Source organism: Xiphophorus couchianus, chromosome 16, assembly GCF_001444195.1.
Source record: "Xiphophorus couchianus chromosome 16, X_couchianus-1.0, whole genome shotgun sequence".
NCBI classification, from domain to species: domain Eukaryota; kingdom Metazoa; phylum Chordata; class Actinopteri; order Cyprinodontiformes; family Poeciliidae; genus Xiphophorus; species Xiphophorus couchianus.
The window spans coordinates 18,131,355-18,147,889 of record NC_040243.1 but is presented as its reverse complement, the minus strand read 5'-3'; the positions used below and the strand labels follow the sequence as shown (position 1 = coordinate 18,147,889).

The window sequence follows — 16,535 nt, the reverse complement described above, 5'->3', positions numbered from 1 at the left end:
TAGGGGGAAAAAAAAGTTAAATTCAATGTTTCTTTACTAATGTTATAGGAATGTCTGTGGGTTTTTAAAAGGAGTCCCCGGCCAGGACCTCATGCTGTTTGAGGAACCTCTTGTTTGGACCAAAGTATATTGTTTAAGTGGCCTAGTTAAAGTCCAAACCCAGATTTTAAAACTGATGTTCGCAGATGATGCAGCATTTTAATTCCACGTCACGTCTGTCCGATGAGAACCCCCCCAAAAAATTACAAAGCGTGCTCTTACACATAAAATCCAAAACAAACACATTCAAGTTTGTGCTTGTAACAATAAAAAGAAATGTACAAAAAACCCAAACAAAACACATGCGGTATTAAAATGTTAAAAGACTAACTGCTTCACTCATTCACATGATGATAATTGTCAAGAAAACATCCAGAAAGTTGATCTACGATCTGGTTAAATGAATGCAAGTTTGAAAACGGGTCACGATAATCTGCAGGAAAGAATACGAATGTAAGAAAAAGAACAAACATGGTGTTGTTTTTGTTTTGTTTTTTGATTAAAAACAAAACAACATCTGGCACACAGATAAGTACTGTGGTTCAATAAAACAGCCATCACCGATCATCCACCTGTCAAACTAAACGGAAACGCCTCTTCCCTCGTCGAGGAGTCATCTCCGGTACAGTATCGGAGCAGATCTGTCGTTGGTGTGAGTGGGCTTCAGCTTAACCGTGGCGAACGGATTGGTGCCCCTGAGGAACCCCAGGCGGGAAGACGAGAAGAAGAGAGAGAAAAAGAGAGAGAGAAGAGATGTGAGAAGAAAATTAAAAAAAACTGGGCGTACCTAAAAATAATTGCTCCTGAATCTGGCCATGCAGGGGGGGCCAAGAGCGCTGCGTTTCAAACATCGTTTAGTGAACTGTTCTTCTGAAGTCGGGTTCCCAAACGTCTGCGGCTGAAATGGTTTCTCTTAATGGAAGAGCAGTCAGTCTGTGCAGTTAAGACCAGTGTCCCCCGTGTATTGCTCTCAGATTTAATGGGCTCATGATTCACCTCAGCAATAAAAACAAACAAAAAAAATCTCCCTTCTTCCAGAGGAGAACAGTGATGAGGAGAACAGTTAAAACGGCTTCGTTTTAACAGCCGTTCTCCACTGTCAGAGCGAGGCTGCGGCTGCTGCTCTTACCTCGGGAAGAGTTCGTTCTGCGGTCTCCCTGACTGCGATTTCTGCAGGAAGAGTTGAGAGGGGAAGAGAGGTTAGCGAGGGCCAGCCGGGAGCACCAACATAGGCGGCACACACACACACACACACACTAATGGAGGCTCAGCTGTCCTGTCGCACGCCTGACTTTAACCTGTCCTCCTGCAAGTCGTGCGCTGATGTGCAAAAACGCAAAATATCACCAGGTTTTTGGTCCAGTTTCTAATGCAAATATATTAGCACAGCTTGAAATGAGACAAAACTAACATACAAGTAACTTTACATCAAGATATAGAAGTAAATAACTCCTTAATATTGGTGAAAAATGTACTACGTCCACTGACTGATTATTTCTATTATAACAAGAAGTTGTTCCTATTTAATAAGTGAAATAATCTGCTAGTGCTACTAGCATTTTTCATTAATTTTAAGGTATTACTGATTAAAAACAAACTTCTATGTCTTAATTTTAAGTTTCTTGTAAGTTAGCTCAGTTTTATTTGCAAGTGTACCAAGATATTTGTACTAAAATGAGACCAAAAATACTTTTTCTGTATTTTTGAAAAAGATACAGACATACACACACACTTCACTCACATGACTCTAATTTTTAAAAGTAGCAATAGTGGAGAAGCTAATTGGGAGCATGCAGAGACAAATGGATATAAAATATTATTTCATTCTCTCATTTACATCGTTAGCTTGGTTAACTTTAAGCTAAATGTACCGCTTTGACGGTAGATTTACAGCTAATTGAACTTCAAGACGGTTATTGTCATGGTAACAATAACGTTAACACATATAAGGATATTTAATCAGCCTATTTGAGTGGTTGAGTAGCAAACGGCGTCACGCAGTTGAAACCAAACAACAGCACACATCTGCAAACCGCTGGGCTCACGTGGTCAGCAGCTGGAGCTTCCGCCCTGCGTCCACCAGAACGAAGGCTGAGGAGTCATCGAGAACAGAACTCGGCCACAGTGCCCCTGGTGGACAGACGGGTGAAATACAGCTACAGTTCATGTGAGCAGCCCCATCCCGGCCACCGTATCTCTCTGCTAGTGGTGGGGTTCACGGCTCTTTTAAAGCAGGGTGTCAAACTCGTTTTCACTTCTGGCCACATTCAAGACTATAAATGTCCTCAAAGGCAGAATGTATTAATAAAACTACAAATGGTATTAGTTATTGAAATGAAAGATAACATGAGTTTTGGATGAATAATTTTTTGCTCTTTTTGTTTATGTCCCAGTGAGAGCGCTGCTTATAAGTCATTCCCATAAGGCCAAATGTTGGACATGGTCATGATGGAATAATAGCATCCTGTACAAGTACTTCACTTTCCCCTTGTGCCTGTTTTCTTTCTCACCCAGTAGAGTTGCAAAAGGGGATCTTGTGTGCGCAATAAAAAAACCGACTCATTAACCATAAAACTGCACAAATTGTAATCACGAAAATAAATTCTCTCAATGGAGAGACGACAGTTTGAAAAGGTGCACGTTTTTGTGCTAGGATGAGTTGGTTTTTCCAAGATGTGTTTCATAAAACTGCAATGAAAACGTGTTGGGTTTTTTTGCATCATACGAGTTGTGATCAAGAGACGGATGTTATTACTGACAGAAACGACAAAGAAGACGATGGGAAGTCGTACGAGAATGACGATGATTTATTTTTGGGCAAAGTTCATGAAACGTTGTGTGTGTCATTCGGACGTGTTGAATCAATAGCTCTTCTGTGAAATTAGCGACAACAATTTTTGTGATTTTAATTTCCTTTCTTATTTTAATGGAAACACCTCATCTGTTTCTCTTGACATCAGCAGGATATGGACAAACATTTGTGCATATTTGTAATGGAAACGCAGCTACTGCTATTCCTGCTTAGAGTTTATGAATGTAAGACAACTCCCCTCAGAAAACTAAAAACACAGATAACTGTACAAAACCTTATAAAAATACAAAACAAAACAAAGAAATTAGTTTTGATAACTTTTTGTTGTTGTTTTTCTTTTTTTTCTTTAAAGAATAGCTTAAAAATTTTAATTTCCAAATTCATTCGACACATCTACCATGGCTCAGAGTTGTGTCATTTCTGTACGGAGTCAAAGTGGATCCTCCCTGTCAGGTTCTTTAACGACGCTGCCTCACCAGCAAGGTGATAGCAAACATGGCGGATCTGAATTTCATCATCTAGAATCCATACTCGTTCTGCATGAATTGTGTTAGTAGACGTTCGATGGTAAAATAATGATTTAAATTTTTTATTTTTTTTAAATAGGCGAATACACAAAAACAACCCCCGTCCCAAGCTGGTTAGTGACATTTTAGATCTCAACTGTGGTAAAATTTTAAAGTTAGTCATCATCGAAGCGCTCGCTTTAGCCGTTTCTGGCTTGTATTCTTCATGGCTTTCTGAGTAAGACGACATTTCCGTCAAACTCACAGATGAGGATTGCGTAGGTGGAGGAGGCGGAGGAGGCGGGGCTCCACTCCTGCTGCTGATGCTGCTGTTGCTGCTGCTGCTGGGTTTTGGCAGGTCGAACATGCTGCTCATGGCACTGCTGGTCCTGCTGCTGCTCACCCCTGGTTGGTCCAGCAGGTCGCTCATGCTGCTGCTGCTTCGAAGAGTGTAGTTCCTGGGTGCAGGCGAGAGAAATCTCAACTCAACAGACGTAAAATCTTCCCCGTTTGATGGTCGCCAACTCTTAGAAATCTTAAACATAAAAATCCTTGTATTGTCACAGAGGGCTTTAAGCCTGGACTACTGACAAAGTAAAGAACTGTTCTCAAACATGTCGAATTTGTCACAAATTTAATTTTGTGTGTATGCTTGCTGTGTTCGTGTCGCAAGTAAAAATACTAAGCAGCTTTTTGTGGGTTCTCCCACAGCTATGGGTCACCCATATATGGTAAGTAGTTCATTTTATCCATCCAGACTCAAGCTTGAAACTGACCCTGTTTTCAAATGATTAGCCCCCAAAATAATAAGACGAACAGCCTTGGAGCGAATGAACATGATCTGTTTTTTTTTATTATTATTATTATAACCTCAGGCCTTTCATTTAGTCACTTCATCCAGTTGTGCTTAATTATGAAGTTTTTATTGATTGATGAACACGTTTAGAAGCAATTATAGTTTTCCTGAGTGATTTTATTTCGGCCAGCTTCGTTCTTCTTCACAAACAAAAACAAAACAAAATAAAACACTTTCCCATGAGTATTTAGCGGATTTTAGCTGGCCTGGAAGTTTTCTCAGAAAGAAAGAGTAACCTGCAATAAGACGAAATTCCTTCAGCTCTTGTGACTTTGATCCTTTTTAACTTCTCCACAGGATGTGGGTTTAGATAAAAGACGCATAATCGATGGCAAGTATGAATTAAAGAAGATTTAATACCAACATTGAATCAAAAGTTGCTTATAATCAGAGATGAAAGCAAATTTGCAACATTTTTACTTGATTTTTCCCTATAGCAAACTTTTTTACATATATAATTTTCAATTATGTTGTGTTTCACATACACCACATAGCCACAGCAGCGTCAACACATCTGGGAAGGCTTTCTACAAGGTTTATGGAAACTTTTTTAGAAGAGCATTTGTGAGGTCAGACGCTAATGTTGGACAAGAAGACCTTGATCACGGTATCTGCGCCGATTCATCCCAAAGGTGTTCTATGAGGTCACGGTTTTCTTCACACCAAACTCATCCTTCATCATCTTCTTTACTGACCTTTATTTTGTATATTGGCACGCGGCCATTTTGAAACAATATCCCTAAACTGTTCCCCACGGAGTTGGAGCATGAAATTGTCCAAAACGTCTTTGCATGGCAGCGTAAGCCTCAAAAATCTATGCTTAACTCAATGTATTTAAAAAAAAAAAAAAAAGTTTTATGCTTATGATCACTTTAATGGTGGAAAGATTATTAGGTCATTTACCAGGAGTTGGGCGACATCGGAGGATCATCAAGTTCTTCCACATAGGAGGCTGGAAACCATCCCTGACTGAGAACGAAGGCGACAGGGAGCAAAGATGACAACCAGGAGGTAAGCATTAATCTCACAAGTGGGTGACGCCCCTTCACCCACAGCTCAGCTGCCGCCCCCTCACCCTGAGCCGTTCTCGGCGTATCCGTAGAGCCAGCCGTTCCTGGGCTGCAGGGCCTTCACGGTGATGACCTGCCCCCTGGAGAAGGGCAGCAGGGTGGGGTTGGAGCTAGAGGGCTGGTGCGCCGCCTTGGCCCTCATGGACACAGCTCCGCCGCCGCCGCCTCTGGAGCGATAAACGCTTCCCACCGGGGACGGCGCTGCGAAACACACACAGAGCAGTCAGCTGGAGCAGAAATCTGGCCGATAAAGAGCAGAAATTATGCATCGGGAGACGTGAACGGCTGAGCTTCGTTTTTAATTCCTGTTCGAATTTGCATGATAAAGTTCTAATTCATTGTTATTCCTAATTACATGCATTAGGACTCTGAGCTGACTACTAAATCTGCATGCTAATTTCCTTTTGTTTCGGCAGCGGGAGTTGCAGATAAATTGATTGTGCTCAACAAGGTGCCGTTTTTCCTCCTGAACAGAGAGCCGACTAATGACGAGGAAGGGTATTTAACATTGTCGAGATCACTTTTAGTCGGCTGCAAAACTACGAGGATGAAAAAGACTGAAATAATTATGAGCCATCAGATAAGCTGATTTCCACCAACGGTGCTGCTGACTGCAATTAATTACAAGAAGGCTAAATAAAACAAAACTTTTGAAGAGGTTCACCTATTGGAAAATCTCTCCTGGTGTGTAAAAATGCATAGTGATATTTATTCCTCCATAAAATCCACTCACCCCTTGACGGTACCTTGCCCAGAGTCATCTCCTCTCGGATCTGTCGGATGTCCTCCGCCCTCATCCCTCCCTGTAAACATGTATTCATCCATTAGTCCAGCAGTATGTGATGCGGTTGTCAATTTAACGGCACCATGGCTCAAATCCCTGAATCGACCTTTGGTTGTAATTCCAGCTGGAAGTCTTTCGGTGTGTATCTCTACAAGTTTTCAGATTTCTGGTCGTTCTTCTGAGTCGCTTTGTCCAATTCTAGATTTGCGCCACTCATTGTCGGAGTAGCGCTGACGCTTTAGCGTCTCACCTGTTCTTTTTGCTCATCGCTTTTTCACATTTGGACATTTGTTTCCTCTCGGTTTGGATGCTGAGCAGCTGGAAGGAAATGTCCACCGTTTTTTCTTTAGTAATTTTGGAGAGTTATGCTACGACGCATGACTGTGACAACAAGGTATTGTTTTTACGTCTCAAAAAAAAAAAAAAAAAAAAAAAAAATTATTATGCTGGTTTATTAGGAGCTATTGTCACCGGATCTAAAGTGACAAAACCTTTAAAAAAACAAATCCACACCGTAATCCCTAAAAAATTCACACTTGACTCAATGTAGTTTATCATGGTCTCATGTTTTTATGGCACCCACAAATCAGCAAAGTGACGACGGTATCGCTATGTTCTTTTGAAACGTTAAAAAAATAATCTTGAGTGAGAATTTAAGGGGTTTTTTTGTATCAAGTGATTTCCAAGATTTTAAACTTGTAATGTGGATAAATCGTTGGGAGTCTTAACTCAAGATTGAGCATATAATCTGTGAATATCTGATTCACAGATTCAAATATTCTTAGTTATGATAGTACAAAGACAGGGAATAACAAGATAATATATTGTTTTACACACTTGAACATAATTGCAGCTCATGTGGCTGCGTTCAGTGTCTTACAGGCTTAATTTCTAATACATCAGTCAAAAATAAACCACAAAATCCATATTAATTCCCTGTTGTTGCTAAGGGATCGGCGGATCCTTTTCACCTTTCAGGCGAGGAGCAGGGTGGTTTAATCTCAGGTTGTTAATTCAAACAGTAATTACAGCTGTCGGGCCGTCAGACTGAGGCGCTGTGCAGCTCAGATTCAGATTTACACATTTATACGCCATAATTCTGCTCCCGTTCTCCTGCAGGCTGAATCCTCTCCGTAATCCAGTCTAATTGAATCACAGATCCTCCACTAGAGGGCACTCCTGCAGCTGAAACCGAAAAATTGAAACTCTTTTTAGAAGGATTTAACGCAGATCCCCGGTGATGGGTTTTCCTACACCACAGCTTCATTGCTGTGCAGTTTTTGAAGGGCTTCGAGTTCAACCTGGGCAGCAGCTCTTCATAAATGATTCACGGACTCAGCAGTTTGTTTCTCAGCGAGTTGTTGACACTCTTGAACTCACAGGGTTATCCACGGCAGCTGGTCGCTGGGCCTCAGGTCGCCTGGTGGCGTCGACCTCCTCTGTCCAGACATCGGCTTTCTGCAGGAGAGGCCCTGATGTCTGCCACATAAAACAGAAAAGTGTGAACAGTGCAGCGCTTCTTCTCCATCAGGCCAAATATAACAGCACGCCTGTTAAAACGCCTTTTAAAAAATTCAACTTTAATTGCAGCCGCATAATTTCAATATAAAAGCGAAACATTTAATTTGGGATCATTTGTTCAGGTCGATATAAGCTTTGGAAATCTTTTTTAGATTTGTGATGATACGACAGGATGGACCTTTTTCAGGTCTCACTCTCAAATGAATGTTATGTAATGGTTGTCATGGATACGTGGTGATCCTTGTTGAGCTTTCAGACTTTGCCTTTAACCCTCCATTTATTTTTCTGCCAACATGGCAACATGACAGAAAAATAAACATGGTTTCCTGTCAGATTGAAAGTTGGGTCGCTTTGACACAACAGGGAAACAGAAAGTCATTGTACTTCCCGACTCTAATCATAAAAAAAAATCAAAGCACAAATAATACAATATAGATCTAGGAGTGCAGCACAGCTCCTTGCTGCCTGAATTGAGAAAAGAAGCAGCTTTTACCAGTTGCAGAATAGCTTATGATCCCTTCATTGATTTTTGTTACAACCAATTAAATTAGTCAGATAGTGACTGTGGGGAGTCAGAGTGTGTTTAGTAGTTGTCAATATTGATGTTGTTGAGGACGCTGCCAATTAGCAACCACTAAGATAAGGGCAATGAGTAATATTCTGCCAACGCCTGAGCATCGGTTACATCCCTGATAAGAAGAGGAGATATCGCATTGCTCTTAACACACGACTGACGTCTGGTTGTCTTTACTCTGTAGGATATCACATCATCGGACACTGACCTTATTTACTTATACTTTAAACGATAACTAAAGATTATGTTAAAAAAAAAAAAAAAAAACACGCCCAAAAGATCAAGAAGTGGCAAAAACACAGGCTTACTGTTTCACGTGTCTGGAATGGGTTTGTACTTTGCACAGTGCGGCCACATGAGGGCAGCACCCAGACGTCTTATTCATTGTAATCAACTGTTTCAACACACAAGCTGTGTGTTTTTCCTCCAACGTTTTGTGTTGGTCGCACAGAGAGAAATAACTTCAGATCTCAAGTGTGGCGTGGCGAGCGCAGTTCCAACACTGTGTAAACCACAGGTCTCAAACTCCAGTCCTCAAGGGCCGCTGTCCTGCAGTTTTTAGATGTGCCACAGGGACAAAACACTGGAATGAAATGGCTTAATCGCCTCCTCCTTGTGTAGATCAGTTCTCCAGAGCCTTAACGATCTAATTATTGTATTCAGGTGTGGTGCAGCAGAGGCACATCTAAAAGTTGCAGTTCAGCGGCCCTTGAGGTCTGGAGTTTGACACCCCTGGATCAGAGCAGAGCAATAAATGATCATTGTGAGTATAAATATGATATTATTCTACCTGTTTTAGTATAACTTGTGGCTTCAGAAAAGCTACCGGCTCATGACTCAGGAGTTCCCAGTGAATGTAAAACATTAAAGTACTTCCACACTGCGGGGTCATAAAAACGAGTCCAGAGTTCAAACACGCAACCTGTGATAATGTAGTTGCTCTTTCTGTGGAAACTGTGACGCTGCTGTGGTAGCGTCACAGTTTCCTGGTTATCAGAAAAGCAAGATGCGGGGGGCGTGGTGGTGTAGGGGATAGCGCGACCCATGTTTGGAGGGCTTGAGTCCTCGACGCGGCCGTCGCGGGTTCGACTCCCGGACCTCCCCCCTCTCCCTTCCTGTCAGCCTACTTTCATATAAGGGACAATAGAGCCCACAAAAGACCCCATGGAGGAGAAAAGCAAGATGCACACGCATGGACCATTGGAGCCGTACATCGTCTTTTCCTGTTTTAAATTCGTTAAATTGCCGTTAGAGTTTGGTTGCTCGCAGCGATCAGAGCAGATCATTTTAGCTGCGAGCGTCAAAAATGTCTCCTTGTACCTTGTTCAGGAGGAGGCCGATGGACTGTACGAGGCCGCAGTGCTTCTCAGCCAGGAAGCGGTACCGCCGCTCCTCCTCCTGCAGCGCCTCCTGGTGGCTCTCCTTCATAAACTGCAGGTACTCCTGAGGACGGACGGTGCAGATATGCATCAAACCCAGCAGCAAACACATTAGGAAGCGTTTCGCTCCAGTTGTGAAGAAAAGGGGGGAAAAACAAGCAGACCTGGCCGGTTCCTCCTCTCCGCTGCCTCTGCTGAGCCGCCGCCGCCTGCTTGTGGACTTCCCTCTCGTACGTCGCCCTGCTGTGCTGTGGGGCAGTTCGGAGGTTATTGTCCAAATTTTCATTTTTCTCTTCTGAATAGTAGATTTAGCATTCAGCTAAAATAGTTTGCTTCATAATTGTCCCTGAAAACGGGATCGGATATACATTTCGTGTTGGATTTCAAAGATCGTGTCAAAGATGTGTCACACTTCGTTGCCCCGGTAACACGGCACACGTAGCTTCTCACAGGGTTATAAAAATGACCAACGAATTCATAAATCTCATCATTTTCCTGACTGTTATTTTATCATTTTGAGTCTTTATTGTGACGACATTCCTCGTCACATCGACTCTCACTCACTGAGATGTAGTCGATGTCCAGCTGGACGCTGCTCTCCATCACCTGCAGGACTTCCAAACTGAAGTTGCGGAACTGATGAACACATGAAAAAGACACTTATTATATCAGTGTGACATCTTTGTCACACTGATGAAAAAGATGAACACAGTTTCCTTTGCTGTCAACAAAAAAGAAACAAAAAGCCCGACTGGTGACTAAACTGGGAATCTGATCAACATTGACATCATTTACCACTCCCTCCAGCTCCAAGGCGAGTCTCCGCTGGTTGTCGGCGATCTGGATCAGGACATCTCCTTGAAGATAAGAACATAGTTTGCTATGACCAGATTCACTCACTGATCATTAACCTGTGATGTTAAAATAAATATGAAACCCGTGGCACGGCTACGTAATCGAATTCAGGCGGTAAATAATTTATTACAGACTAATAAATCTGTACATTTAATTTAATTTTTTTTTTTTTTTTTATGTTAGGTTGTCATTCAGAGCTTTATTCTCCGGACAGGAAGCGGTTACTGTTTGATTCTTTATAGGACCTCTGCTCTATCTCGTCTTCTTCTTTGCGGCTCCCGTTGGGGCATCGTTCTGAACTCGGTACGATTTGTTAGAGCTACATTTAAATAAAGGAACATTTACGAGTGTCACGAAATGAAAGCTGAAACAATTTGACTTGGAGTTTGTGTTTTTTTTATTATTATTATTTACATGCTGACTGATAAACAAAGCAGAGCCCAGAAGAAATGGTTGGAATAATTTGGTCAACTTAACGACAAGGGATGTGAATGATAGAATGATGCCAGTTTCCTGTTCGCCAGTGATGGTCAGATGAAGGTTATAGGCAGAATGGGGTTTAATTTGATGTAACTCATCCAACCTTTAGTGTTAAAGAACGAGCCAAAGCTAAAATCAAAGTTCTCCTCTTATCGGTCCCTCTAGCTTCTCTAGAGGTCTGGATCATGACTGAAGCTTTTGGTCAGAAGTGTCAGATACACGGTTTGGTTGAACAGATGCATGAAGGCCTTGCGTCACCTGGTCCAATTCAAAGAGTCGAAGACAACAACATGGTGTGGAGAACCTTAACTGGACCACACAGAGTGCTAACCTCAAAACGACAGAACAGATTTTGAGATGTCCAGCAACAGCGTCCGACCTCAGAGATGCTCTTCTTGAAGAATGAGCAAAAATTCCTACAAATACACTTCTAAGATCGTGAATCTGCTCCCGAGGTAAAGATTGTGCCGACATTATATTAACTGCTGTGGATTAAGAACAGGAAGTCACTGCCACATCTTTTCACCGCAGAATGGTAAGAAAGACAAAAAAGAACCTCTAAAGCAAAGAGTAGCAGGTTGGGGGCACACAGTCTCCATAACAACCATTTATTTCAAGGCCTCTGCGCATATTTCTGCTAGTTGTGCCGATATAGGCGGTATAATGTGGTCACTGTTAGCTAATTTCACTTTTTGTTGAGCTCAAACGCCAACAAAACTGTTGCTCTGAACATTTTGTAATGACAGAAGAGAGACCAGACGCCTGACAAGACTTTTTGTTTGCATTTTGAAACGACGGAATGGAACATTGATCTGTTCTGTCAGAGTAACTAAAAGAAAACTCACACCAGCACACCCGCCCTGCATGCCAGCTGTTTAACCTGGCATCAGGCCAGGTTTGCTTCGCTTTGAGCTGGGAACCAGAATGACTGAAGCTCCGACTGCTAAACAAAGTGGGATACCTTCTTCTCAGAGCGGCTTTTCACACACGTCGAGGGAAATCCGCAGCAAAGCGCATTACACGCTCTCCGCCGTGTTTGCAGGGGAGCAATAAAACACGGCCCGAGGTTAAACTTTGACCCTCTCGACGCGGCGGAGAGCCTGCGTTTAATAAATGACCTCGATGACACACCGAACGCGTCCCGGTGAAGCTGCGCGGCGACGTACCCAGGGAGCGGGACGACGTGGTGTAGAAAGCTTTCTGTCCGATCTCTGAAAGCGCCATGAAGTAAGCCTCGCTGCTGACAACAAGGTCTGAAACACAGAAACAGAAAGTAGTCGTGCTTTCAGAAACACGTCTGCCGTACACATACACTTTATCAACAGAGTCTTGCAATAGATGCATTCATATCTGCTTAAACTTTATCACATTTCTGTTTTCATATTTGAAACACAAACACGTGCATTTTCCTACCGCAAAACTGAAGGCGGTAGGAAAGAAAACATTTTTCCTCAATAACTTAGCTGAAAAGTGTGGCGTGCATTTGTTTCCATCCCTTTTATTCGGGCTCATGTAATTAGTAAAAACATCCCACGTGTGTGTAACTTAATCTCGGTACGAATCAAGCTGGTCTATGAAAGCGTCGCAGGTTTCTTGGAAAACATTCATTAACAAGCAAGAGGAGTAGGAAGACCAGGGAACAATTCATACACGGTGGAAGGCTGTGAAGACTTTTATGGTATATAAAGAAAAACGTTCAGAGAACTGTCGAATCTATCATCTGAAAAGGAAGAGAGCATTTTTATCAGAGGACACTATTTAGTTGTGCACTCCATTTATCATGCCTTTACAAAAGAGTAGCAGGAGGAAAATTATTGTTGAAAAAAAAATGTGAGAAATTTTTGTTTTGTTTGTTGTTGTTTTTTTAGGTAATTTAGGAGACGAGGCGAAAATTAAGACTTTCCAGTATTTTTTTCCGTAAATGTTTAAGATAAAATGTATGTCGATACCAAAGGTTGCATCGCCACAGAATATGATGTAATAGGTATGCCGGGCCAATCGGTGGCGCTGTAACACCGCCAGAGAATTACACACACACACACACACACACACAAAAGAAAAAGAAACACAGAGTGAAGCTATTTTTGTTATTTGTGAGAGTTAGACACATGTGGGAAAGAGAAAGAGAGAGAAAGTTATGACATCATCGATTAAAAAAAAAGAAAAAAAAAAGATGTTGCTCGCACGGAAACATGAAACCGCCATTTTGAAATTCATCCACTCTGAAGCCCGGTTTGAAACATTTACATTTCTGGTTTCTTAAGACACAGAATTTGTGCGGACTCGCAACCTGCACGACAAAAGATAACGTTTGCAGGTGGCAGAAACCTAAAAACTTCACTTCATGACCTGAGTACGCGACCACCAGCATGAAACACGGCGGTGGTATCATCATGCTGTACTTCAGTGGGGACAAGGAAGTTGGGTTTGCGTTGATTGGAAGATATAAATACTGAAAAATCCTGTAAAAACCAGGTGGAGACTGCAGAGGAGTTGAGTCTGGGGCTACCCAGTCAAAGCTACGACTCCGTAGTTTTTAAAATAATCGCAGAATAATTGACAAAATCTGAGACCAATAAAAACGACTATGATTAGCCACGTCATTTGTGTGTAAAGAGCTCAATCAATTGAGTAAACAAGCCGTGTTTGAATGGATGTTGAGGGAAAAGCTGGTCGGCGTAAAGTTACGGCTCAGCGGCGCTGCAGGTGGCACATAGGATCTTAATCTATATTTAATGTCTGGCGGTGGGGCCGTTACTGAACGCCCCACCGGTTAAAAGGTCGTAGCGTTTACCGTCTTTTAACTGGTCAGAGCTCTATCTGCTTATGGCTGCAGCTCATTTTTATTTACATATGATGGCAAATGAAGATAGAGGCGTTTTCCCTCTGAGCGAGGATGACGATGTAAATAGTTCCTTCAAAATAATTCACCTCTAAGAGAGAGCTGGTAGAAGTAAAGAACATCAGCTTTCTTCGTTCTCTTCTCTCATTTTTTCCTTCATCTTTCTTATAATTTTCCTCTTCTAGTTTATTTTTTCTCTAATACTTCTTTCACTTCCTTCCTTTGCTCTTTCCTGTCTTCTTTACTTCCTTATCCCCCTTCCTTCGTTTTATCCTTCCCTCATGCAAACTTTCTTTTCTACCTTTAAATCTTGATTCGCTTTTTTCTTTCTCTCAATTATTTATCCCTCCTCCATGACTACTTGTGTCCTTTCCTGCCTTCCTCCATTCTTTCCTTACCTTTGAAGGCATGGGCATAGCTGTTTCCCAGCGAAACCAGTTTCTGTAGACTGGGGTTGAACTCGTCAGTGAGACTCTGTTAGAAAAGCACAGGCAGGTATTCACCGAAGGTTTAGTTGAATTTTGAAAGACAGAAAGACAGAGAGAGAGAGAAGAAAAAAGGAAACTTTGAGAAAGTCTGGACTCACCCATAGTGGGATCAGTACAAGAACATGTTCTATTCAATCAGTGAGGATGTGCATGCACTTTCTCTGACAGCCAAATGACTCAAATTGTTCTTGGGATGAAGGAACACGTGTGATTGGTGGAAATGATCCCACTAGCTCCGGCCCTGAAGGCCTTTTGTACTCACCCGGTAAATCCCCAAGGTGGAGCGGTGCAGCTGGTCGCCATTAATTCCCGACATGTTCACATCCAGAACGGCGCGCGGCAGTCGGCAGGAAAGAAAAAACAAAACCCTGGGGGGCACCAGAAACCAACCTGTCAGTCATCCAGGTGGACCGAGTCAGTCAGGCCTGCGGAGGAAAGGCGGGTCGAGCCGGATCGAACCTGACGAGGAGCAGAGGCGAGAAGGCAGCCCGGTGTGATGGAAACCAACACCAGCCCTGTCTGAGAAAGACAGGAGTAAATAATTAAACGTGGCTAAATCATAAAACACACTGGCCTGGCCCATGCTCTCTCTCTCTCTGTGTGTGTGTGGGTGTGCGTGCGAGTGCATGAGTCCAAGACTCACTGTATGTTTTATTCATTTTATATCAGAGTTGTTTTCATAGAGTCATAAAAAATCTAGTTTTCTTTTCTGCATTTACTATTTTGCTCATCAGTAAATAATCATATTTATCACATCATTTTGAGCTGACTAACAGAGATCCCATAAGGCATGTCTGTCATTCTTTGTTTTTGTTTGTTTGTTTTATTTTGTTCCATAAGTTCATAAAACTGACCTAAACATTGCCATCCTCCAGGGACGACACTGATTTTTACTTTTTACGGCTCTGAGAAGAGAAAAACACGACAGCAACTACAGAGTCAGATTGGATAAAGACAGTCAAAGTGTTTTAAAGTCTTCCACAGCTTGTTGAGTTGGATTTCAATGTGGACTTTGACTGGACCATTCTCATTCATGAAAGTCAGTGGCGTTCATTTTGGGAGGCAGATGCTGAAGGGGAGAAACGGGCCACATTAGTGGTGTGAGATTTATTGGAGGGACATCTTGAACATCATGTGCAGAAATGTTACTTTGGGCCACACGTTACACAATACGAACACAAAACAACGATTTCAGAAGGGCTCTTTTTTCTGTCTAGATAGAAAATATCAGGAGCTCTAACACCACCTGGTGTCCATCTATGCACATCACTGATGAAGCTGGTTGCATCTTTGGATTTTCTGACCAGAAGAAAGATGTTTTTTTTTTCTGTATTCAGCTTCAACTACCTCTTTAAAATTCCCACAGCTTCATACTGCCTCCACCGTGATTTATTGAAGGTTTCTGTTTGTTCAGTTTTGGTCTTTAACCAGAGCAACTTCCTCCTCGTGTTCGCTAACTTCCTTACATGACTGGTGGAGGCTTTGAACAGGTTGCGGGTTTTCTTTCAACAATGTGTTCAGCGTTGTCATATCATCAGCACACAGTGGACCATTAGCCAGCCAGGCGACTGCTGAAGCCATTTGGATGCTCTGGATTTTAGTGGCGTCAGAGTAATGGGGAGCAAAACAGGAGTACAGCTCTTTCCAAAAACATTTTTAATTGCAATTAAAAGAAGATGCAGATTTTCTTCTTCCATTCAACTTCCGTTTTTAAAAAAAATATATATATACATATATTTCTTTTTGTCATATTTTGCCCGCATTCGTGACCTCCCTGTGAACTCACTGCAGTCAAGGCGATGCTGCAAGACTGAATCATTCCTCTTTTTTTTTTTTTCTTTCTCGAAGCCTGTGCAAAAAAAAAAAAAAGGTGCAAAACCCGTGCAGTGTTTTATCTGATTAGTGGGGCGGGGAGGGGGGATGAAATCCAGACAGGAAATGAAGCAGCAGCTCTGACAATCGGTTTTGGAGAGGAGCATGAAGACGGGAGAAGAGACGCAGCGCACAGCAGATGGCGCTATAAACCACCAGGAGACATGAGCGGAACATTAAACGGGCTCAGCTAATCTCTTTGTTCTGGAGTTTCTCTGTAGACTAAATTTTATGTGATAAAAAGAGAATCGGTGCTGTTTTGACAACGCTAAACGCCCCTTTAATATATATATATATATATATATATATATATATATATATATATATATATATATATATATATATATGATTTTCTGATTCGACCCTAATACGCCAAAGCTGCATCCTCCCCGTCCCTCACCTCTACATATTACATATTTACTGATTTTGCCTGCATCTTTCTGTACATTTTACATCA

At 42.0% G+C, this 16,535-nt stretch overlaps 1 protein-coding gene and 1 long non-coding RNA gene across 3 annotated transcripts; one reads left to right on the top strand and one right to left on the bottom strand.

The window, feature by feature from the left end:
• Positions 1 to 520: 520 nt before the first annotated feature.
• On the bottom strand, positions 521 to 14,734 carry baiap2l2a (BAR/IMD domain containing adaptor protein 2 like 2a). 2 transcript variants are annotated; one of them, XM_028042690.1, is made up of 15 exons: positions 14,666 to 14,734; positions 14,469 to 14,574; positions 14,117 to 14,192; positions 12,043 to 12,129; positions 10,337 to 10,398; positions 10,106 to 10,177; positions 9,706 to 9,789; positions 9,483 to 9,605; positions 7,448 to 7,546; positions 6,017 to 6,086; positions 5,289 to 5,484; positions 5,117 to 5,182; positions 3,623 to 3,815; positions 1,169 to 1,209; positions 521 to 734 (listed from the first exon to the last, which is right to left on the bottom strand). In XM_028042690.1, the coding sequence occupies exons 2-15, from the start codon at positions 14,520 to 14,522 to the stop codon at positions 653 to 655; spliced, it is 1,305 nt and encodes a 434-aa protein (XP_027898491.1). In that variant the 5' UTR covers positions 14,523 to 14,574; positions 14,666 to 14,734; the 3' UTR covers positions 521 to 652. The 2 variants fall into 2 exon arrangements, with proteins under 2 accessions (XP_027898491.1, XP_027898492.1); XM_028042691.1 differs by lacking the exon at positions 14,666 to 14,734 and adding an exon at positions 2,085 to 2,169 and having other exon boundaries at positions 14,469 to 14,565.
• Positions 10,413 to 14,771, top strand: LOC114160215 (uncharacterized). The gene is made up of 2 exons (XR_003598739.1): positions 10,413 to 12,127; positions 14,535 to 14,771. It is a non-coding gene; the product is annotated as an uncharacterized LOC114160215 (long non-coding RNA).
• The last annotated feature ends 1,764 nt before the right edge of the window (positions 14,772 to 16,535 follow it).